Source organism: Paramisgurnus dabryanus, chromosome 14 (genome assembly GCF_030506205.2).
Source record: "Paramisgurnus dabryanus chromosome 14, PD_genome_1.1, whole genome shotgun sequence".
Taxonomy (NCBI): Eukaryota; Metazoa; Chordata; class Actinopteri; order Cypriniformes; family Cobitidae; genus Paramisgurnus; species Paramisgurnus dabryanus.
Genome location: NC_133350.1, coordinates 17482289 through 17508204, shown reverse-complemented (window position 1 = coordinate 17508204; position 25916 = coordinate 17482289). Strand labels below are relative to the sequence as shown.

The window sequence follows — 25916 nt, the reverse complement described above, 5'->3', positions numbered from 1 at the left end:
AGAAATGCAAATTGAATGTGGGGGAGGAGTAGTTTGACTTAAATGCAGAGATTGTAAAGAGAGAGAGGGCTAGATGGACTACAAGAATGAATGGGGAAAACAAGCACAAGGCAGGGCAGGGTGGTTATTGGGTTACTGTAGGGTAACTGCCAGATTATGAAAGCATTCATGTTATGAAAGCATTCAGCACTACACCATTGAACATGGCCATCATGCAGTTATGTGGCACTCACTGCCTGTAGAAGAAGAGGAAGCAGGGGCGGGCGGCCCAGCGGCCGCTGCAGAGTTGGCAGACAGGGAGGAAGAGGAAATCCCTACATGGGTGGGGCTAGAAACAGTTTTTGCGTCGTTTTGTTGGCTGACCACAGAGGGCTGGCGACGCAGGGCCCCGGGCACTGCCGTTTGGCCTGTCTGGAATGTATAAACCACATCCATCTGCAAAGGAGATGAGGAGGAAAAGAGAAAGACAGAGAGAAAAGGACAAAGACCAAGAGCCAATAGAAGTGGTTAGAGCAGATACATTTGTTACTGGAAAAAGTCAAAAGAACATCACTGACAAAAAAGGGTTTTGTTAGTATTGAGTCAGAGGGGCTGTCGCAGGAAGATAAAAAAAAAATAAGTTTACATAGGAAGTATTTTAGCCGGAAGAAAGGTGTCCGTGAAAAGAGAAGCGAGCATGAAGGAAACTAGTTCTATGAAGTAGTGATGAGTTTGAATCATACTTGTGCCAATTATTTCTTTCATTGTGTTCCACTAACCAGGCGTGACAGATAAAAAAACAGAAATCCACAGGGATTTTAAAATTGGGGTGGTGGGACTTTGGAGAGAGTGAAAGATAAGGAGCTAATTAGTAGAGTAGTGTTTTTGCGGTCAGCGGGCTGACTCTTAATCAGGAATAAGAGCGAGAGGATGGGAGGAGGAAAGGTTTAGCCTCTTTTTCATTTCAGGCTGACGATAGTCGGGGAGAATTAGCAGGGATGGGGAAGATGCATATTAAAACTCACTCTTCTCTTTTAGCATTACTGTCGGATTGACTTAAAGGGGTAGTTCATCCAAAAATGAACATTCTGTCATCATCTACTCATCCTCATGTTGTTCTTAAACCTGTATACATTTCTTTGTTCTGCTGAACACAAATGGAGATGTTTGTAATCGGGTAGGAAGCAGGAGCACCATTGACTTCCATAGTAGGAAAAAAAAGACTATGGAAAAGCAATTCCAGCATTATGGATGTGACATTTTCAGTCAACAGGGTCTCTTTCACTAAGCATGCGTACCATAGACTGTAAAAAAAAGGACGACGCGACGTCGCCTCCCACCATTGTAATGAATTGAAGCCAAAAATGTCCGACCACGGTCGCCGCCATGTTACGTAAAAACGTCAGCTTGGAGCCCAATGTATGTATTGCCAACATATTAATTCATCCGTTTACGTTTTCCTAAACTCCTGATGATAATCCAAAAATCTGAAAAATATCATTCTACATTCGTGGGACCTTTTTTGTGACACAAAAGGACAGGTTTTTGGAGATAACATACTTTGTAGGGACCAGAATCAACAATATCCAACAACTGAAGAAGGTATGCATTTCAAGTGCGGATTTATAAAAAAAAACTAATTAACGAATAATTGTGTAAGTTTTTCGTATTTATACGCACACTTAAACTTCATGAAAACTTTCCGCCTAACCAAACCAGCTCCATATAAAGGCTTTCCACAGAGCAGCGCTAGTCCACAGAAAATTTTAGAGTAGTTTGTCATAGAAGCAAAAGAGCTCGAAAAGAAATCCATGATCATATTTATTATCTGTAAAGTTACGTTTTGCTTAGCATTTTTATTTGGGAGGTTATGGATGCGTTAACAAATATGACATTTAATTAATATGACAAAGACGCACATCTATATCAAAAATACAACAGACCGGAGATCAAGTGATTGACTCATTACATTTACATGAGGTTTACATTAGGCATCAAGCAGACGCTTCCTAGAGATTTAAAAAAGTGAGGAAGGAAAGCATCAGATTTGTTGTCATCTTTATATGTGTAGAAAAAATAAGTAGGCTGTAATAATGCATAATATAATAAATACAATAATAATATAGATAATGTATAATAATATATAATACAAAATATATTATAATATAAAAATATAATAATGTAAATTTTTTATATCAACATTATTATAAACATTATAATTATAGCCTAGTATTTTATTATAGTGTATGTGATTATTGCGTACAAGTGGTTTTAGGTTTTCTTGAATTTTTGCATACATTTAGAAGAAATTTAGATACAAAAATATTTGTTGAAATACGATTTGTTTGTGCAAACATCTGTACGCACATCTCACGCACAAATTTGTGCTTAGTGAATGAGACCCATTGGTTATGGATGTGACATAAATAATGTGAAGCTGCATTTATCCACCTATGGAAAATGATTGAAAACGTAAGACCCCTCACACTGGTATTTAAGCTAATGCATATAAAAATGTTTAGATATCAGTAAGGTTAAAACGTTATTTTTCATTGTAAGGTTGAAATTTGCATGGAATTGCTGGAAAGTCAAAGGTGCACCAAAACAATTTGGTTACAAACATTGCTCAAAACATTTTCCTTTATGTTCAGCAGAACATAGAAATGTATACACGTTTGTAACAACTTTCATTTTCTGCAAACTATCCCTTTAAGACTGCACTGCTCTTTTTATAGTTATCTTGTGTACGAATTTGAGGTGTTATAAGATAAACGGATAGCCAAATTGATCGAGTCTTTTGATACAAGTTGAAATATTTATTTAACAATAATTTTGTCAGGGACTCTATATAGGCCATAATTTGGTGTTTCACAGCACTGTTGAGAAAAAACGTAACTCTGCTACATTATATTGAATCGGAACAGCCAAATTACATGATGAGTTCTGTAACAAAAAATGAAGAAGACTGAGAGAAAAGTGGGTGTAAAACGGCCCTTAAATTGCTACAGCGCAGCATGAATTCCCCATGACCCTGTGCACTGCCAAAAGTGATATTACATGATACAGAACAAACACGAACCCATCTAACTAACTAGATCATGGTACAGTGGATGCCGTTGTTATTCAGAAGCAGAGGAAAACAAATTAAATCCAGAGGGACAGATCTGTGCCTGTGGAATACATTCACAGTCTTCGGTGGGTGGTTTACCGCCCTTTCCACATGGTTTTGGTGCTAAAGTATATTCTTAATAGGCACAAAACGCCTTCTCAGAATTCTTACCCACAAGTACACATGCTACTAGAGTATTCAGTACAATGAACCCGCACATTATTTGTAATTGTAACCAACATTGTATCATTTACAGTATGTATGCAGGAAATAGTGACTAAAAGAAGATTCCCCCTCCCACATGCCATCCATCAGGTCTTTTTCATGACTTTCCTCCACATCTTGCAATAAAAAACAGTAAATGTTTGATTCAACGAGACAGCGTATATAAAAATCCCGGCAATTATTAAGATTCTGCATTTTGTCAGTAAGACAACAAGCATTCCCAATGGCATTACAGGTGTGTTATCTCCAGAGCATGTGTTGCTTTCAACCTGGGCCACCAAAGCAAACACAAACCCTGTTCACTATTATTAAAGGAGAACACCACTGTTTTTCAATATTTTATTTTCTTACCTCAACTTAGACAAATGAATACATATCTATCTTCTTTCAATGCATGCACTTTTAATCTTCGTGCAGTGCGTCATGAATGTGTTAGCATTTAGCCTAGCCCCCATTCATTCCTTAGGATCCAAACAGGGTTGAATTTAAAAGCCACTAAACACTTCCATGTTTTCCCTATTTAAAGACTGTTACATCAGTAGTTACACAAGTAAGTATGGTGGCACAAAATAAAACTTTTTTTTGGAGCCATAGGAATGAATGGGGCTAGGCTAAATGCTAACACATTCAAAAAGTGCTGTACAGAGATTAAAAGTGCACACATTGAAAAAAGAAAGGTATGCATTAATTCAGCTAAGTTGATGTAAGAAAATAATAATATATTGAAAAAGGTTGTGTTTTCCTTTAAAGGTTTTCCATGAATGAACACATGGGAAAGTTTGCGTGCCACTTGGACTCCAAAACACTCACCAGGCATCCACAGAGTTCAGTAATATTGACATTCACATCCAGGTATGTGCTGTTTGGAGCTGGAAAAATACTTTATTATTTTAAATAAACAAATAAATATATGTAATCATAGAGGTGGGAAACTTTTAATTTATACTTTGGATGTTCATCATGATGCAAAATGTTTGTGGATACTACTACCATTTACATTTTTAGGCGACAACCTAGGGGCACAAATCTTTGACCTTATCAAAGCTTTGGCTTATAATAAAAAATACAGATTTAAATGCAACCATTGCAATGAAGCACACCCCTAAATATTTATGATTATTGTATTTATTTCTCTCTTCACTCAAGTTGTTAAACTGATAATATAATTTGTCATGACCCCATTGCAGATGTGCCCTTCATGCAGACTTTGCTTTTTAAATGAGACGACTTCTTATTAATTAAAATTATGATTACCAAATTTCACGAATCAATGTAGAATCATCTGAACTGAAAATTAACCATGATGCATCAGTGACTCGACCCTTTCCTCATATAACTATCAAATACACAAATGTAAAAAAAAAAAAAGGAACATGGTAATAGAACCATATTAAGATCGCCATCATAAATCATATAATTAACCAAACATAGTTAACAATGATCTGCTGAGACTTAACTTCTCCAGAAAGGACATACAGTGGCAGGGTTTTGTGCCGGTCATCACTCCTGTATTCTCCAGGTACGTTTGCCGTAAAAGTCACGCATGAGACAGAATAAATTAGAAAGCAAAGAAAAGCTTACTTGAGTCTGGATGCGGTTGAGGCCTCTGAACCACAAAATCTGTCCTCTACGCATCTCCATCTCGGCATGGTCGACAACATCATCACCCTCAGTCATCACCTCCTCTCGGATCTCCTCTTTCGTTATGCCACGACCGGCCTCTTTCAGGAACTTGAGGCGATGCGTGGGGACGGCAGAGATGAACTAAAAGAGAAATAAATTGAGTTGAATGAAAGCAGTCGAAGCTCATCAAACAGTTATTTGCTTGATGGTTGGGATTATGTATGGAAAAACAAACTTTAAAATCAACCATAAAGACCACCTAGGGTTCATTGAATGATGTGATGATATTTTTTCCGTTTGACCTTGACATTTCAGAACATTCAAATTGTTGGACAGACGTTTTTCAATATTGTTTTTAAACTACATAGGTTTTATAGAATAAAGTGATCCTTTATGATCCTTGATCCTAAAATAAAAACAAGACCGCAACAAAACAATTCCATACTTAAACGATAGACTGCTGTTCATCCTCATATTTAAGATCCAAACAGCTGGCCACATGTGCACACACGAGCAAATAAGGCACACACAAACACCAGATGATAAGCCGGTAGGAAGTGGCTTATGCGTGACGCAACTGCCGGAAGACAGCTTTACCCACCACTTGGTAACTTGCAGCTCTCTCGATGACCTACCATGATGCATCAGTCTTGCATGTTTATGCATGTTTGTAAGGTTGTGGTGGTGCGTTACCTACACAGTTTTTACAATTACTGCAAGTATTTAGATACACGTGGGTTGAGGACCTGCTTGTGCTGAACTCTCCATCCAGTTCTTTATAAACTGAACTTTGAGGTGATGGCAGCCGTTTTCTGGCACTGTGCGGCAACTTGCTGTCTCTGCCTGCCTCCCTCTCTCTCTCTCCCTCCCACAGGTTTGAAATCACACATTGCTTCACCTCCCCCTCCTCTGCCCTCCTGGTGGGATTAAAGAGGGAACTAAAGATGTTCTACATCACCCACGCGTGTGCATTCCGCCATGATGTTTGTATTATTTCACCACTGAGAAGCCTGTGCATCTCTCTCTCTCTCTCTCACACGTTGTCATCTGTAAATGTGTTTTTGTGGCTTTTCTTTTGTCCAAAACATTAGTGGGCTTTAGTGATGGACATTTTGATTCTTTCAAGAGATTTGTTCGTTTTCAGTTGGTTCATCAAAATGATTCTTTCAGTAACCATTTCTTCAAATTACATATATTTGCAAAATGAGTGTCTTGTGTGTTACGTCTGAAGCATAGACTGTAAAAAACATGGCGTCACCCATAGGTTTGTGAAGAGCTTTTTGAACCTAAAGTAGGCGGTGCCTGCCGTCGTCATCTTGGCTGCGAGTCACAACGGATCACTCGCGGATAACCGAAAACGGGTAATGAGGCGGGACGTGAGGGATGCTGAGGTGACTGGTTGCTGTAACCACGCCCACCTAGCTCCACTGTAGTGACAGCATTGACTGTAAAAAAAGATGGACGACGCGACGTCGCCTCTCTCCATTGTAATGAATTGAAGCCAAAAATGTCCGACCACCGTCGCCGCCATGTTACGTAAAAACGTCAGTTTGGAGCCAACGCATGCGCAGAAGGAATCGTCCGTGGAGACAGAGGCGGAGCCGCGGTATCAAACTTCCGCCCAAACGCTCGCGCGACCAATACAACCACGCCAATCTTAACAACACGCCCCGTTTCTATAGCATCAATGGGTTATGACTTGTACTGCAGCCAGCCACCAGGGGGCGATCAAAGAGCCAGAGGCTTCACTTTTCAAGACTTATGAGGCACACCCGAGTGACAGCAATGGCAGTTCACCTGTCACTCAAGTGGCCATGCCCTTAATTATGCAGAACTTTAAGGCTTAATATAATGTAAATGAATAATTAAAAAAAATTCACCGCCCTCACAGTTGTCATGAAGGGAAAACTTAGCTATACAGACCAAAAACACTTTTTGTACCAGGCTGTAAACATATTATTTCCTGCTGTTTAACATGGGGGTCTATGGGAATTGACTCCCTTTTGGAGTCGGCCTCTAGCGGCCAGTCGATGAATTGCAGTTTAAGTCACTTCCGTAGTGCTTTCACCAGAGAGATCAGAAGGTTGCCCCTCGGTCTAAAGTCAACGATTGTACTGTATTACCTTTTAATAGATAAATTAATAAATAAAAGAATGTTCCAATGACCAAAACTTTAACCAAAGCTATTGGCTCCAGGTTTAATCACTCTTTGATAGGCTGAAACAGTTCACAGAGCTAACCGGTTCACTAATCTGCACATGTGCTGCTAATAGTGCATCTCTGCTATGGGGGGAGGAATTTTAGTGAAACGTGAAATATAAAATCAGTTGATTATGTGAACGAGAACGATTCGTTCACCTAAAAGATTCATTCAAAAAGAACGATTCGTTCACGGACGTGACATCACTTGTGGGCTTCACTGAATTTGGGCTAGGGAGACGGTTACATTTGTACTCGTAGGTTTACATGCTCTTTACATTTACTGCAAGATATATATATATATATATATCATGATAATAAAGAATATATATATATATATATATATATATATATATATATATATATATATATATATATATATATATATATATATATATATATATATATATATATATATATATATATATATATATTGTAGGGCTGAAACGATTAATCGTGTGTCCCATTAAAATTTTTGAAATCGATTTAGAATCAATTCTGTGTTTTATGCACAGCTTGTATGTGTACTACGGTGTTTTGGTAAGTACGAAGTCCTTATGAATCTAAAATCATTATGAGTCGAAGTCGTTTATAACGTGCATTTAAAAAAGCAACACTCACTAAATAAAAACATTCAAAATAATCTTTATTATCATGAAAACACACAAAACAATTTGAAGAATGGTAATATAAATATCCGTATATACATTTCCTGGAATAGCGTTTGTAATGCTACTACTTCTGTGGCACAAAGGGAGTTTCTGCACGTGAGCGCCCCCTGGCTTTGGGATGTGCCGGGATTTCACCATAATATATTTAAAATTCATTCATTGAGAAAATGCGCATTCGCACAATTAATCGTTACAGCCCTAATATATTTTTAAAGAATATGTATTTTTTATCTTTTCATTTTATTTTGAACTACCTTGATGGAGCTGTTTGACAAAATAGACATTTACATATAATTTACAACACACAAAAAAATGTAATTTACACAAATCGTTCTGCTCAAAGATTTACATTATGTATGTCATATAATTTTACATTACCATGATCATTTTACATTTATTGAAATGCTAAACACCCTACAGACTTTGCATGAAGAACATTCACTCATGGGAAAACCTTTGAGCACAACTTGTAGTATTGATTAGTGTCAAACAAGGACATAATGTAAGAGTTTGCCTTACCTGTCCCCAGAGCAGCTCACCAACCCCAATGAAGACACACCAGAGCCACTGATCAATAGTGAGGGCCGTGCAGGAGAATGGCTTCCCACCAAACTGCACAATAATGATCTGTAACAAGGTATATAACATTAGTATTTATATATGTCAAACAATATCAACATAATCAAATTATTAAAAATATGAAATTAAAGTTAGAGTTTTATGGTGATCTAAATCTACTCTTTATGTTAGTGTAGTTGTTAGAGTAGCTAACACTATGTCCTAACTAGACGTGATGCGATATGATTCAAGCAGTTCAATTTGTCTGTCCATACTGATTGCAAAAAGGAGCTTGGTGCAGGGCAATCAATCAGAAAACACAGCCGATCAGATACGTATTTTTAAAGAAGAACAGGAGCGCCACACATACAGAGAGACACATCCCTCTGCTTTTAAGTATTTAAAGTTTTAATATATAGTGGGTATGTATGCATGCATGTAGAGTTTGGTTCCGAAACACGATAAACGTAATTTTTACAGCTAGGGCTGTAACGATTTATCGTGCAAATGTGCGTTTTCTCAATGAATGAATTTGAATGAATTATGGTGAAATGCTGCAACATCCAAAAGCAAGAGGGCGCTCTCGTGCAGAACTCCAAATGTGCCACAGAAGAAGTAGCATTACAAACTCTATTCCAGGAAATGTCTAGAAGGATATTTATATCGCCGTTCGTCAGATTGTTTCAGGTATTTTCATGATAATAAAGAATATTTTGAATAATTTTGTTTAACGAGTGTTGCTTTTTTAAATGCACGTTATAAACGACTCAAACTCATAATGATTTTAGATTGATAAGGACTTCTTACTAACCCAAACACCATAGTACACGCACAAGCTGCGCATGAAACACAGAATGCCGAATCGATTTTTGACAGGTCTTTTTAGTGGGACACGCGATATATCATTACAGCCCTAGTAATGGCCAAAATCAGTATTGTATCAGTTCAGTATTAAAAAGTAAATTCTTATGCAAAGTCAATTTTACGCAAAATCCAGTATCTGCCATGTTATTCTGTCATCTTTTCTCCCTTTTTTCCAAAACGCGATAAACGGCACTCCTCCTTTTTTGCAGAATGCAATAAATCCGCTCAACAAATCACAGCGCACCATAAACAACAATCTTATGAGAAACTTTCCATTATTTCACGTGAAGCCAACGAAAATCGTGAAGGACCAAACTATTTTACAACTAATCGCTGTGAAAAAATTTCAGCGATGACGTAACAAGTAGGGATGCACCGATACCACTTTTTTGGGATACGAGTACGAGTACTTGCATTTCAGTACTTGCCGATACAGAGTACTTAATAAAAAAATTTGATGATTTAAATTTACAGGTAACAGCTTTAGTCATATAATTTAACAAAAAAACAAAGGACTAGTTTTCCAGTTTGTTGTAAACTCTGCCTCTTTGGACAACACGAGGCATTAACCCCTTACACGCCGCTCAAACATAGACATTTCTCAAACGGTGGTATCGATTCCAGGTATCGGGGGACTTTTAACGAGTACGAGTACTTTAGAAAATGTGGTATCGAGGCCGATACCCGATACCAGTGTCGGTGCATCCCTAGTAACAAGTATAACCGCAGCAATAACAGTGTTCTTAATGACAAAGTAAGTGTTTTGATTAATGCCATTAATGTTTGCTCAGTGTATACCACTAGTAACTAAATGAATATAAAATGGCAATGATGAATGCACATTTATATATTGATTCAATAGATTTATAGCATTTTGAAAAAAAACACTTGTCATTGCATTTTGTGGAAAAAAATAATCAGTTTTTATAATAAATCTTTGAACATCAAATTATGGATTTGAATTTTTTATGTTTTTATAACCTAAAGATGCTATGTGAAAGTTTGTAACACAAAATAATGGTTTTCATCTCGTTACTTTCTTGGTATAGAAAACACATTTTTACCGAAATTAGTAAAAATGGATTTGGAACCAAACTCTTCATATATATATTTATACATATTTATATTTAACAGCAGAAATATTTATAATGTGCAAGAACTTTCATTGTCATACTGTCGTCGCGGCATTGCATCACAGCTAAAAAAATGGACAAAAACACAGATGACCAATTATGATCAACTAAACTAAACTAAATTTTCATCATCCCCTTATAATACAGCTGTTTACAGTTGGTAATCAAAGTACTTGTTGTTGGTTATTAATGACTTCTATGCCTACCTGCAGAGCAAAGGTACCCAGCACAACGCTGCAGAATATGGGGTTCCGATAGATTGCCTCGAACACGTTCCGTTCTCCATGAATCTTCCGAGCATTGATCTCATTGAAAAGCTGCATCATGACGAAGACGTTGAATATGATTGTGTAGTGTTCAGATGGCGGGGAGTGGAGGGGAGCATTACGGCCGCTGTCAATGTCGAAGAACTTCTCACCTTTGGGGACAGCAAGATCATTTAAGTTAGTTGTTCCAAGTCAGAATGCACTGGCAGGGAATATTTTAGGAACTATTAATTTTCAAAAGATAATGGCAGTCTAGTATAATGTCCACTGAGAGAAACATAGAACGTCTATACAGAATGGAGTATATGGTTGCTTAAACTAGCAGGTATTTTAGTATATCAATGTGGCAAAATTTACAATGAGCTCTACTCAAGTACTGTGGCAGGCTCTAGGGCTTTAGGCACTTTGTGATGCAATCTATTGCTCTGTAGGGAACACAGGCTGACTTCCCACAAATACACTGCCTATTTATGGAAGTTATCAATGTGAAACTGGGAAGATGGGATAAAGGCAATTAACTTGAAAAATCCTACCACAGAGCAATGTATGTTCACAGTGCTTTGTCTAGCACAGATTAAATGGGCTTAAATTGACATTGCTGACTGTTGTCTATAATATTGCAGTTCGGCATCGACACGCATTACTCATTACACTAAAAAAGTGTAGAGAAACTTTCACGTGTCAATTGAAAGTCGAAGAGCTCAAATTTGAATATTGCAAATTTAACCACAGTCGCTAGGCAACCATCCATCCATCCATCCCATAATAACGTAAATGCAATTAGCCACAAACCCCTTGACGCATGCTTTTGCTGGATTACGACAAACATTTGAGATATTGGAAACACGCTTCCTTGTTAAAATGAAAGAGCCTCTTACCAGCAAATAGAAGAGTAAATGTGATTGTTAGCTGGTAGACGGCATGTCCTAGGATGTTCTTCATCATAGTCCTGGATATGAGTGGCTTGTCCCGTCCGTAAGGTCTACGTAGCAGTAGTGATTCTGTCGGGGGTTCTGTGGCCAGAGCCAACGATGCCAGCGTATCCATAATCAGATTTACCCACAACATCTGAACAGCTTTAAGAGGAGAGTCCTGCAGACACAACAAGCAAGAGCGATAATACACAGAACAGTTCGTATTGTCATATGTAATGGAATTAGACAGGGACACAACAAGACCATGGCCCTTTATTAGACAAAATCTGGTACACAAGCAATAAATGGCCACAACATTCAATGAATATGAAAGAAGTAAACTTGGCTTGCACATTTCCTTTGTCTTTATAATTACTGTGTAGCCTACTTTAATCTATGGCACATTATGATGAACCATCTCCTACAATTGCCCACAATGCTTAACCACAAAGTCATGTTTATCATCCTGGTTCTCAGCAATAATATTTGTCTTCTATAGAAAACATTTGTTTTAGTTTTCTCTCGAGATCATAAGATGCATATGATAAACGAGTGAGATTTAAAGGGGGACATCTTGGGCTCCTCTGTTTTATTATTTATTTATTTATTTTTAATCAAATGCTATTAAATTAATACGTATACATCTCATGTAGCAACACAACTACAAAATATGAGCAAAACATATACAAAACTTGTATAGACATAATTATTCACAATTTTTATGTCATTGTAATAAAACAGCACTGACCAAACATCTGATTGTTGTATAAAAACAAATTTTGGCCAATACTGTCCCTATTTTCCTGGACAGGGTTTAGATTAAGCCAGGACTAGGCCCTAGTTATATAAGGACATTTAGGTAGTTTTCACAAACATACCTTACAAAAAACAAAACTGATGTGCATCTTAAGACAAAGCCATTGCACTGATACATTTTAAAATATGTTTTCAATTAAAGGCGGGGTGCATGATCTCTGAAACCAATGTTACATTTGAAATCACCTAAACAAACAACCCTACCCCAATAGAATCTGGACCCTCTTTTGATAGGCCCGCCCCACACATACACAACCCAGGCAACAATGTCGGTTAGTAGACACGCCCCTTACTGCTGATTGGCTACAAGTGTGTTTTGGTACTCGGCCTGACTCCCCTTTCCAAAGTGTTTTTCAAAAATCATGCACCCCGCCTTTAAGACAGCTCAAACAAGCATTTTAGTCTTGGACTAGACTTGAGCCCTGTTTAGGAACTCGCCCCTTAAAGTCTTGAGGTCCTCTCTACAGAGGTCATAAAATAATCGTTTGAAATACATGATAAATTAAAAAATATATATTTGTTTATGCACAAAACACGTTAACAAAACGTTAACATACCTGTGTGATGCAGGCCCCAGTAAACGCAACGATCACGGCTACCACATTGACCGTCAGCTGAAACTGCAAGAATTTGGAGATGCTATCGTACACGTTACGTCCCCACATCACGGCTTTGACGATACTTGTGAAGTTGTCATCGGTAAGAATGATGTCAGAGGCCTCCTTAGCAACATCCGTGCCAGCAATTCCCTGTTAGACAAAGCAAGCATCTGTTTTTCAAAAATCTGTGTAAATATTGCAAAAAGTTACTTGCCAGTTCATTCTTAGGAATGAGATGGTTCTTATTAACAGAAATGTTAAAAGAAAGGAAAAATACCACGAGTTAAAAAGAAAAGTAGTACACTAGAGTGAGTTTTAAGAAGACCTTTTCTTGGCTTGGAAAGTGTTTTATATCAAGACATTTCTGCTGAATGAAGTTTTGGTGAAAAACATGATGGTAGTTATGTGGGTGCAAACAGCACAGCAAATTGAAGAACCAAATTAAACCTAGATAATGATTTTTTTTTAGTCTTGATACTCAAGTATATGTATTAGGGAGAACTATGAATTATTTGTCTCTAATTCGCTTCATCAAATGTGAATTTCTCACTCATTTATTTATAATGTCATTGGTTTTTGTGGGGTCATCTAAGTAACAACAGGGGACCCTAAGCGTGGGTCACCCACTGATCTGCAAATGAACCCACATGCTGCAATGACAGCCTGAGGCATTCTGGCCTGCCGCAGAGCAAGCATAATTGAGCAGGGATTATGAAAAAACCTCTCCGGTTATTAAGTCGATCTCTGATACAGGCTAACGCCCACTAGCAAACCTTCATCAAATAAGCTAGAAGCTCCCCACAACATTTAAACCAACTTTTACAATAAATCGAAAATTTTGCAGCAGCGTAGCTAGTTTAATAACGAGACCAAGCAGCTTAAACAGATATGGATAGATTTGGAGGGTGTGTCTAGAGAGGAATGTATAACTGGCAATCTTGAGTCCGTGCACCATGCATTTATACTGTACCCATACAAATCAAACCAATGACCTTGGCATTGCTAGCACCAAAATCTACCAGCTGAGCTTAAAAAAGCCTCAACGTGTGTATGAAAAACCAATCAAATTTACCATAGCAAACCCAACATCGGCTTTTTTGAGAGCAGGGCCGTCGTTGGTTCCATCTCCAGTCACAGCCACCACCTGTCTGGTCTCTCCAACTGTGCTATCAATGATGCCTGAAAAACAACAATACAAGCACTGCCTCAGGATCAATCAAAGTAGGTTAGAAGACTTATTTAGGTTAGGTTAGAACTAATCTAAATAAAATAAATCTGGTGTCCCCAGAGTACATATGGGATGTTTTAGCTCAAAATACCCCACAGATAATTTATTATAGCATGTTAAAACTGACACTTTGAAGGTGTGAGCAAAAATGTGCCATTTTTGGAAGTGTCCTTTTAAATGAAAATGAGCTGTTGAAATGCAAACACTGATCGCCATAATGGTGTCTTTTTTTATTGAAACTCAATTGTGCTGTCAATTATTTTCTTTATCAAGCTCTCTCTGCAATAAATAGCAGGGCTGTGATAGGATAGTGCAAATTAAGGGGCGGTATTATTTTAATAAGACTCGATTTCGACGTCACAACAAAGGCGAAATCTGAATAACTTAATTTTGCACATGCTTGCAGAGAATGGTTTACCAAAACTAAGTTACTGGGTTGCTATTTTTCACATTTTCTAGGTTTATAGAAGCACTAGGGACCCAATTGACCTATGGTAAGCCACGCCCCCTCCACTCACTCGGACAAACAATCAACATTCGGTGACAGGCGCTATGGCAGCTGTCACAGTAGGAGACATTTCACAGGAGGCAATTGATGATTTTTGGAGACAGAAAGACTATATATCATCTCGAAGTCACCAAAAGGGCCTTAACTATGTATTGGAGGGTTATCTTAATAATTTTGTTGTTGAGAAGGTCGATGAAAAGCTTCAACTCAAGGCAAAAAATTACAGGTCACAGTGTAAACGCAATAAAACGGCATCTTGTTGCCATCATGATGAAATGTAATATGTACAGGTCTAAGTTGCATACGTTTCCAAGACAAGCCTTTTTACTATCTTTACCAAGAGTACATCTCCGTTAGTTTGGTGCTACAGTATTTACATGAATCATTCAGCACAACATTGCGATTACAAATAACATTTGTTATCTTGGTTATTTACGTAATGAAGCTAAGTGACATGATGTACAACGCAGCTAGAAGCTAACGTTAACATTTTCTATTGTTAGGCTTAATGTTACATTAGAGATGTTAAAGATAACGTTCAAATATGTCGTTGACTTAGCTTAGAACAACTACATCCTTGTTTAATTTATCTATGTTTAGTTGGTGTTGTGGTCTACGTTACCGCATAACTTAATCGAAAGCAGACATTTATCTTGGTTAAGTTAAGGCTTGGGAAAGGGTAAAAAAAATACAGGTAAAAAATACACAACGTCACCCAGCCTCTCAGGATACCTAGTGTTGGAGGTGCATGTACCCCACTGCACACTGTTTGACCATTTTAAACTTAAAATGACAAGAAAAAACATATGAAAAACGAATGAAAACTGACTAACTGCAATGCATTGCAATGGACGTTAAATCAGAGAATGTCCGAGTGTATTTTGTTAGCTATGCGCACTGTGATTGGCTTATCGCGTTTGGGGCCGTGGTTTAGCCATAGGTCAATTATAACACTTAAACATGGATAAATTCAAATTTTAACGCTATATCCCCTTTAAATAAAATATCCGCCTTTAGTCACAAGTTGGGAAGGACAATTTAACATCTTGACCTATTTACCAATTAACCGAACCTGCATGTCTTTGAACTTGGGGAGGATACTGGAGTAAACCAACTCTGACACAGGGAGAAAATATGCAAACTCCTGACCCAGCCGACGGCTTGAACCGGGGACTTCTTGCTTTGAGGCAACAGTGCTACCAACTGAGCTGATCAAACTATTCTAATTATAAAAGGCCAGTTTGCTCTCCACCCACCTTTAATACGTTCTTACCTTTCACCAGTGTGTGTTTGTCTGTTGGGGAGGAACGGGCCAGAACACGCAATTTGGGCCAGACCTTGTCAAGACGCTCTTGCTCTACCTAGAGATGGAGAGAGTGTTAACGTAGGCTCTTTTTGCAAGTCCCCTAATTATAAAGTTTTCAAGCTCCTCACATCTCCTTTATCATTGCGGATCTGTTGATTGAATTCTTTGCCCTCCATGCACAGGAAGTCCTCTCCGGGCAGCAGGATTCCACATTTTGTGGCAATAGCACGAGCCGTGTTAATGTTGTCTCCGGTGACCATGCGGACAGTGATGCCAGCTCTCTGGCATTTAGAAATAGCCTCAGGAACCTGCAGGGTAAAGAACAGAACTGACCGTTATTTGGTACCCTGCAAAACACCCAAGGAGACACTAGGCAGTCTAACATCTGCTGCCAAAACCTTATCCATTCAGCCAGACACCCACTCCTATAGCGCTATTGTTTTTTGTGATAAACAGATTTTCCTTGCAAATAAAGAAATAACTATGCACAAACATACTCACAAATTGAATATCAATAGGTATGTTAGAAAATACATTGTCTCTATGTTGTTTGCCATCTTTGGGTAAATTTAATATAACACAGCTATATCAGAAAAATCAAGAAACAATGTTACAAATTTTAGTTAAAATACAATAAAATCTGTTTTGTCTTGCAATGGTTGGCATGAATGTTGTATTTCTAATATACTCAACCAATCAGATTTCACTATGGCACAGAAGGTTTAGGCTGAATTTAGGTTTATTACAGAACTCATAACTTGAATGGATACAAATCTCTTATTGCCATAAAATTTAAATGAAAAACTGTAATTTTTTTGAATTATTGTCTGTGAACTTCATTATTAAAAAAATCATATCCCTTGATAATCTTTAATCAAAAAACACAAATCTCCTCCCCTCCTTAAAACCATCTCTCTTTTCTTCCAGCCATATGGTATGGCAGGTGAAAGGGGTCCAGGAAAAGTTCGCAGCAATTAGCAACACGACCCAACTTTTCGATGGACGAATTCAAATCCAGCCCTGCCTTATTTAATTTCAGAAGACAATGGCTACTTCCGTTTCATGGCGACTTTAAGTGGCTTTTTCTGGATCACTACTGGCCTCAGATCAGTGAAAGATGAGGATGCTGTAGCCACTCTCAGACTGGCTTGTTTAGCCATAATGGGTACCAAGACTCCTTAACACCCGAAGGGGTTGTATCCAGACGTTCAGTATGTCTATGTGTGTGTATATGCAGGAGTCCTATGCAATTATCTCCACTCAGTCTTGCGATGAATCACACCACACCCGTAATTAGAACCAATAAGCTCATTTATTTATAGATAATTAAAAACCTCCCAGTGTTTCCATGGACAGAGATGTTGCACGTTGATGTCACACAACACCACGTCAAGTGAAGAACATGTTATTTCGGCACGATGCATGGATAGTTGCATGTGCGTTTTTAACATCTAGACTGGGCTGCTTTTTGAATAGCAACTAAATAAGCTATTAATGGCTCTACAACACATATTGCTGTAAAGCAAAGCCCATTTTGTCATCACCACATTGCTCGAAAATTCCATTACAAGCTGTAAATGGGCTTAACTGTTGGATTGATCTCCTGGCATAATATCCTCTTCTGCCGCAACTAATCACAAGCTTCTCATCAGCACAGAATACATTTGTTTATAGAGAAATGTTTTGTTATGGAGCTCCTTGGCTATAAAATCTACTTTGTGTTCTGTAATAAAACAAGCTTATGATGCGGATGATATATGATGCACTGGCAGCCATATTGAGCCACAACGACCACCACACAGCAGCACATTATTGACGGAAAGGGAAATCAGTATATAAGGGGATGATTCGTAGGCAAATGGACAAATTTGACCAGGATGCTGGGGTACACCCCTACTCAGAACATCCTTGGATTTTTAATGACCACAGAGAGTCAGGACTTCTGTGCTTTGCGGACCTCATCCCTATAGCGGGGTGTTAGGACCATCACAGGGTGAGCACTAGAGGTCTTCTCGGGTCCAAATAAATGTACCCCACCCGAAGTGACCAGAATCAGTTTATACCCGAACCTGACCTGCATAAATAAGTTTTTTTTAAAGAAAGACCCGACCCGAGACAAACTCGAGAAAACTAGACCCGAGTCCGCCCCAAACCAGGGGCAATTTTCAACCCAACTGGACCCGAATGTAAATGGCACCGATGTGGGTGCAGTCTGCAGCCCCGCATGCAGAAGTCAGACAGAAAGAAACCCTGCTGGTCTCGCAACCAATTTGGCAAGTTTTGGTGTGCACAACCCCTTACTGTCAAATCAGTCTGTATTGTGAATGGATAGATGATAACCACTAAGATGCAACAACTGGCTGGTCACTTTTGATCTCCTAATGATCTTAAACCGCTTGAGTAATGGATAAAAATTACTGTGTACTTTATGGAGTAAGTGGATTGTATTTACAATATAGCAGGTAGCGGAGACAAAATAGATCATACCAATATAAAAAGACGGGGGAATAATTGAAACCTATATATCAGTTGCATCTTCCATAACACATTTATAAATTGCACCTCATTTGAAAGAGCCAAACAAACAAATCTGCAATGAACCAATATCCATAATCAAAATAACATAATGGCCTGCCATGTACCCATTTGATCACCTTCAAGGGAATTAGGTCAGATTGTCCCTCCACTGACAAAGCCACAGTTTCATAGTGTTTCAAAGGGCTTGACATTCTGCAAATAATCCATCATCATCACATGATAATCAACATCAGTACATTTTCATTACATGAAATGTGATGGGCTGCCCAGCCTCATCAAGCTGCCAACTAATGCCTGTCACATAATTTTATAGATCAAAGACTTAAATTAGTGGTGCAAAATGAGCTGTAAAGTGTGAGGGGCTAAAATAGGAAGGTTGTGTTGTGACAACATACATAGAAAAGGGTGAGCTCATGAATATGAATTAGCTTAGACAGATACTGCTGAAGTTGTACACTGATTTGGTCCTAAGATGGAAAAACACAATATTATAATTTTCATCACCTCGGGGCGGACAGGGTCTTCAATGCCCACCACGCAGATGCAGGTCAAATCGTTCAAAATATCTGCCTCATTTTCCCATTCTGGTTCCGATGAGAAATCTCTCATGGCAACGCAAATGGTTCTTAACCCTTCGCAGGCCATCGGCTCGATCACTTTGCGCACCATTTCATCCCGATCCTTGGGTTTAAAGGCACGTGGCTGGCCTGAAGCATCAAGGATTTGAGAGCACCTGACAGAAAAGAAGATGTTTAATATTGCTGAAATTACATTTAAAATTTTATTAAATTTGTTAAATAAATTCATTGTTACATTTTGCTGCAGGTTTTAAAAGAATGTTGAAGAATTTTTATGTTGGGATACTTTAGACACACATGCAAAGCTGAACATTTTGCTTGGCCACATTTAACCCTCTGTTTTTTTGTCTAGCATATCCTGCTTACGTAACTACAACATGACTGGGACAACCAAATTAATGAAAACAGAATTGGTGTAAATATTGATGGTCAAATAATGTAAATGGATCTAAAAAGTATTTTTATAAAGTTTAATGACCTCCTTTATTGAAAAATATAAAAAGAAAACACTTTATTTTAAGGCGTCACTGTTACATTGTAATTATATATTTAAGTACTAAGTAATAATCATCAACAACATGTACCTACTGTAGGGTTGGGGTTAGGATTAGGGTTTGGTTTAGGATTAGTTGCATGTAATTATGCACAATTAACTGTTATTACTATAATAATTACATGTAACATGTGTAACAAAGACACCGTAAAATAAAGTGTTACTGAAAATTCAATTTCATAATAATGCAATTCTTTAAAAAGTTAGTATTTGCGATAAAGCCAGCATACTTGCGCAGAAGGATCTCGGAAGCGCCCTTGCTGTACATGCGGAAGCCGGAACCGGTTGCGTTCTTCACCACGGTGCTCATGCTCTTTCTACTTGAGTTGAACGTGTAAACTTTGTAAAATTTCTCCTCGGGAACCTCATCCCTAACAGGCTGATAGTCTCTCTTCAGCGCCAGAACCATACCCAGAAGTCCACACTCCGTCTTATTACCCACATGCCTCGGCAAACCACCCTCCTTTTCAGGGGGCTAAGATATATTAGAAAGACACAATTAGATAGAAAATACTAAATATTTTAGAAAATAAGGGAAGTAATTTAAGCTGCAATCCAAAACTTTTGCCTCTACATCGCCATTTTGGTTTAAAATTAAATTGCAGGTTGTTTCTTGCAGGTTGTTTCTTGCACTTCTCTTTAGTGGGTTGAAGTTGAATGATGTCACACTGACATTACCCACAAAATCCAGATAGCTCAACTTATAAATCACTAATATAAGCATACAGTTGTAAATTGGGTTAAGGTAACAAGTTTTGTACTAGCTTAACTGATTTTTATTTTACAAAATTTGGGATTGCAGCACAAGAAACACAAAACTTATTCATTTGAGGTTTATTCTTACCAGGATCTTGCTAGTGTATGCCGAGTTTATAGAAATGCTGTTCACCAGTATCTCCAAAGTATTGGGATTAATGACATCTGGTTCAGGAACACTCTTATAGTGCGTGTCACCTATATAAGCCTGCACCACCGTCATGCGATTCATAGTCAGCGTTCCAGTTTTATCCGAACAGATGGCCGTGGCGTTACCCATTGTTTCACAAGCATCCAGATGTCTCACTAGGTTGTTGTCCTTCATCATTTTCTGTTGGGGAAACAGCAATTGATTTAGTTTTACTGGATAAAGACTAAACATCAGGCAAAAAACAAAACAAAAAGCATTGCAATACTGCTATAGCATACAGTATTTGAACATACAACAATTACAAGATTTTACCATTTTATGTATATTTCTATAGGCAAAAACTTATTTTATTTCTTATTCTCTTAAATATTCAGTTTATAGTACAGCTGAAATTTTTTCATCCACAATAAGAGTTGCAGATGCATTACAAGTAAGTTTCTGACATGCGAATTATTTAAAAAAAAAGAATGAATGATAATCATGACACTTCCTAAGTCACAAAACAACTTGGACTGTCATATTACCACCTAAACCCCCAGAGACCCACTTCAAGACATCATAAGCAGTAAAAGATAGGTTGACAGCACCCTTACTTTTACAGAATATGCCAGGGAGATAGTGACAGCAAGAGGTAATCCTTCTGGCACTGCCACAACCAGCACAGTCACACCAATGATGAAAAACTTCACAAAGTACTGAATGTAGATGGGCGTGCACTCGGCTGTCCACTTTTGTCCCTTCACGCCGAAGGTATCGATGACGAAATAAAGGATGAGAATGATGACGGTCACAGCGGACATAATGAGACCTGCCAGAGAACAGAAACGTTTTTAAAACCAGTATGGACAGGGGATGTGAAACATACAGACTTCTTGCTAGTCATAACAGCAACAGCCGTGGGCTTGTATGCTTCACCTGAATGTGATTTGATTGTGAGGGTAGCTGTAGGAAGTATGATAATTAGTTGGATCAAAGCCTGTTCCTATACCGGGTGAAATTGTTTTTTTAAAGGGACACTCCACTTTTTTTTAAAAATATGCTCTTTTTCCAGCTCCCCTAGAGTTAAACATTTGATTTTTACCGTTTTGGAATCCATTCAGCTGATCTCCGGGTCTGGCAATACCACTTTTAGCATATCTTAGCATAATCCATTGAATCTGATTAGACCTTTAGCATTGTGCTAAAAAATAACCAAAGAGTTTTCATATTTTTATATTTAAAACTCGACTCTACTGTAGTTACATCGTGTACTAAGACCAACGGAAATTTACAAGTTGTGATTTTCTAGGCAGATATGGCTAGGATCTATACTCTCATTCTAGCACCTGAAAATAGTCCCCTGCTATTGAAAGTAACCAAGGGAGCTATTTTCGGGCAGTGCGTAATATCACTACGCCTCCTGCAGCCATGTTACAGCAGCAAAGTCCTTGATTATTACGCCAGAATGAGAGTATAGTTCCTAACCATATCGGCCTAGAAAATCGCAACTTTTAATTTTCCGTCTGTCTTAGTACACGATGTAACTACAGAAGAGACAAGTTTTAAATAGAAAAATATCGAAACTGGTTATTTTTTAGCTTGATGCTAATGGTCTAATCAGATTCAATGGATTATGCTAAGCTATGCTAAAATTGGTACCGCCAGACTTAGAGATCGGCTGAATGGATTTCAAAACGCGGTAAAAATCAGATGTTTAACCCTAGGGGAGCTGGAAAATTAGCATATAAAAAAAAAAAAAAGTGGAGTGTCCCTTTAAATCAGTGAACAAACTGAACTAGTTTACAGAGAAGAGGTCTTGATGCAACAACTGGGCTGTCATACGTAACCCAAATGGTATAATATTGTGCTAAATAATTTTTTCTGCCAAATGCATCATAACCAGCAAAATACAGTAAATTTAAACAAAATATGCATATTGGGCAGCGTTACTCTCAATAATAATGTTGTGATGTGTGTACTATGTAAACTATTGAATCACTTGGAAACATTGGAATGCAACACGTTAGACCAATTGTAGCTTATCAGATACAACCGACTCGGTCATGTAAGGTTTCCTAACCTGCTTTTCCAATCTGAACTGCCAGCCTGGTCAGCTTGCCCTGAAGGACCGACTTCTCTCTCTTGGGGACATTGACCTTCTTTTTCTGCTTCTCTTCCTTCTCCTCCTTTTCTTCACACTCTGCTCCTTCCTCGCTCTTCAGTGGTTGGATCTCAAGGGCAATGCCATCTTGGGTCTTAGCTGTGGAGGTTGATTTCAGGAGTGGTTATGGGGACAAGGGAGGAGCATGCCAAGAAAGGATGGAGGGAAATGAGAGGGTGGGGAAAGGGGAAGGAGAGAATGGGCAGTTGATTAAAAGCTAGAGGGCAAGTCATATAATGGGTTTCTAGAGAATTATACAGATTACCCATAGCAAAAGCAAAAACTCAGTAATGTTAGTAGACTTTGCTTGAGTTAATTTGGGCTGGTGAGGAAAAAATGTTAAATTCACTAAGCCATTTCCCAGCAGGGTTAAAGTATGCACGCTAAATTTTGAAGTAGGTTCCAAGCAGCACAAAAGACATTTCAACTTGACTGTGCATTTATAGATCGTGTACTTTTGTCAGGGAGCAGAAAGGTACTCGGTTAACATTATGAAGCAAAACATCATTTGAATTATTTAAGTTTAACCCCAAAACATGTTTACAATCTAACTTCAGGGCTTGGCCATTGTTTTATCAATTCAAATTAAATTCAAATTGGCGATTTATTTCTCAAAGTTTGCATTGCTGTCCAATTGTGGTAATTCACTTTCTCTGGCGCAATATTGATATGGTACTAATCAAATGTAAACAAATCAAACTGGAAAATGAAACATAATGACATCATCAGGAAAAACAGCAGCTAGTTAATAAAAAATCTTATTTTAACATCAGTAACTTTGATCGTTTTAATTCAATTACGCAACAGGCAGGGATAAAACAACATATTACGTTACCCAATATCCAACTGAAATAGAACCTTAATGGAGTCAAGGATCCAATTCAGCCACTTTGCCACATTGATCCCTTACCCCAGTTCCCATTAAGTCTCCATTTTAAAAGATACAGAGAGGCCAAGATGTTTTCATTTTACAGTAAGCCCATGTATCATCTCAAACATGCACTCATGATGACTCAAATTTGTACTGGAGAACACTGAGGTGATGTGTGAGCGTTTGGGTGAATATATACTGTATTCTCTAAATGTCAATAGACACAGTCCAACAGCCTACCTGACCACCACCAGTCACAATAAACAACTGACCAGATAAAACAACCACACATGTATTAGAGATCGATGGACGGACTGACCATCTGACTGACAACACAAACAGAGGCACGCACGACAAACAGTAGAGGCAAGTGATTTACAGACAACTCGACAACAAAAAAGCAATCCAAACAGGCACCATGAAGAAAACAAGGACCAAGAGGAAGACGATCAGAGGGGATCAGAGAGATATTGGTTTATTTTTCTGCTCCCGAATGAGAGTGCGGCACCAGAGAAACAGGGTAAAGGTGAGAGAAAAGGTCAATTTTGACAACGAGAAGAGTGTACAAGACAGCATGAGATCCTGAGCCACACCCTAGAAAGAAGCAACAGTGAAGAAAACAAAGAGCTAAAGAAACAACAAACGGACAACAACGACAATCCACAGCCGGTCCATTCTGCAAGGGTGCAACTCCCACAAAAGCCACGCCCCTAAGCATTACATTAATATCACAAACCTCTTTCTAGACACGCCTCTTCTATGACACTACAAACACACATATGGATTGTTTGGAGAAATGTATATCTTTACAAAAGCTTGAGGAAAGCTACAGTATTAAGACATGGGGACGACTTCGTATTCAAGTACTGATAACAGCTTATGTAAGTGTATGTGTGCCTGTGATCAAGGGCAAAGGGAAGGAGATCTGTGCAGACGACATGAGCGATTTCTGTGTGGAGCAGATGCTCAGACCCTGAGCGCTATAGGGGGTGAGGTTGTGAAGGGTCACACTCTGAAACACGGTACAAAATGACCCAGCCAAGCATTATTGAAAAGAAGAGCCCTTTAAATATTATGTTAGTGGAAAACTAGATCTACAAAACAAAAATTGCATTTGTCTTATCCTTACTACTCATACCATTCATTAAATAGTCAATTTGACATTGCAACAGTTTCATTCTTTTCTGTTTGGTTTTAGACTGAGCACCATAGCCAATAACAGTGCTAATAAGATCAGTGGAGACCTTGTGCATCATTGACCTATCGATTCATATTTTGTCTGAATCCGTTTTAAAGAACAACATAGATTTTGCTGAAAATGGTGAAAGAAATAAAAATGCAATTCAATAGAAAAATTAAAACGAAATGAGTTAACCACTAATAATCATTTAAATCTATTGACAGACTTGATAACAAAGAGGAGTTGTGGACATGTGAAGTCTTCTGGCTGCTTAGTGCCGTTTTTAGCAGGTGAGAGTTGCACCCTTTCATAGGTAAAGCGAGGCGAAAAGCTTCCCCGGGCTCAGCAGTAAGGGGTAAGCGACAGCGTGAAAGACAGAGAGAGAAAGTGAGCGAGCGAGTGAGTGGGACTGACACGAGACTCCGAGACTTGCCGCTGAATGGGGAGGGGGGAGAAGGGAGAGGGAGTGGGTAAGGTTACCTTTGTTGCGATTTTCGGGGGGTCCTTGTTTTTTACCTGTTTAAAACGAGAGAGAGAGGGCGGAGGGCTGATATAGCATGGCTCAAATTAAACCAAACCAAAGACAAGAAAACAAAACAAAAAACAACCAAAGATTAAGAACTATTTAAGTAACATTACATTGCACGAGCACATGTGCGATTTGAGATGTCATTTATAGAGAAACACATAGGGGATCTTTATGCACGGCACACTAACGGCTCGGTCATTGTTTTTGACTGTGGCATACAGCTGACCAATGTTAATGTCAATGCCTACGGTTATTTTTGTTTTGACCTTCATTTTCATCAACAAATCGGTCTGTCAACAGAAAGATTATTCTTTAAAGGAGAAATGAAAAATGAAGCAATTAAGTCTAATAAAAATTGTCTGAAAAGTCACAAAGATGAGTCAAAATATTTAAACAATTCACAAAAGCTTTTGAGGTGTTCCTTTGACATTGCCTATGACTTTAGGCCATGACAGAACAGAGGGTCAAACAGTTAGGCTTGACCAACTGCTGATTTAGACCCATCAGAGAGGTACAGGTGACAGCAGTGGCTGGTTGCATAAATGGTTTAGACTTGTCTTACAATTTAGTCATACATTTTTTTTTCTTCAAAACTGATCATAATGTAGACTCGTAATCTCGT

General features: G+C 38.3%; 1 protein-coding gene across 7 annotated transcripts in view; it reads right to left on the bottom strand.

Annotated features, from left to right (window-relative positions):
- atp2b4 (ATPase plasma membrane Ca2+ transporting 4) overlaps window positions 1–25916 on the bottom strand; it is a 94055-nt gene that overhangs the window by 9447 nt on the left and 58692 nt on the right. For 3 of the 7 annotated variants that reach the window (XM_065241381.2, XM_065241382.2, XM_065241383.1), the window contains exons 7-20: window positions 25246–25281; window positions 22634–22813; window positions 21168–21382; window positions 20512–20754; window positions 19898–20142; window positions 19041–19269; window positions 16127–16306; window positions 15966–16053; window positions 14029–14135; window positions 12915–13106; window positions 11506–11719; window positions 10568–10779; window positions 8326–8433; window positions 4895–5077 (exon numbers count right to left, since the gene is read on the bottom strand). In XM_065241381.2, coding sequence (XP_065097453.1) covers window positions 4895–5077; window positions 8326–8433; window positions 10568–10779; window positions 11506–11719; window positions 12915–13106; window positions 14029–14135; window positions 15966–16053; window positions 16127–16306; window positions 19041–19269; window positions 19898–20142; window positions 20512–20754; window positions 21168–21382; window positions 22634–22813; window positions 25246–25281 — 2432 coding nt within the window. Of the gene's footprint in view, window positions 1–233; window positions 436–4894; window positions 5078–8325; window positions 8434–10567; window positions 10780–11505; window positions 11720–12914; window positions 13107–14028; window positions 14136–15965; window positions 16054–16126; window positions 16307–19040; window positions 19270–19897; window positions 20143–20511; window positions 20755–21167; window positions 21383–22633; window positions 22814–25245; window positions 25282–25916 lie in introns of all 7 variants that reach the window. The other 4 variants (XM_065241387.1, XM_065241384.2, XM_065241386.1 and 1 more) reach the window with 4 other exon arrangements.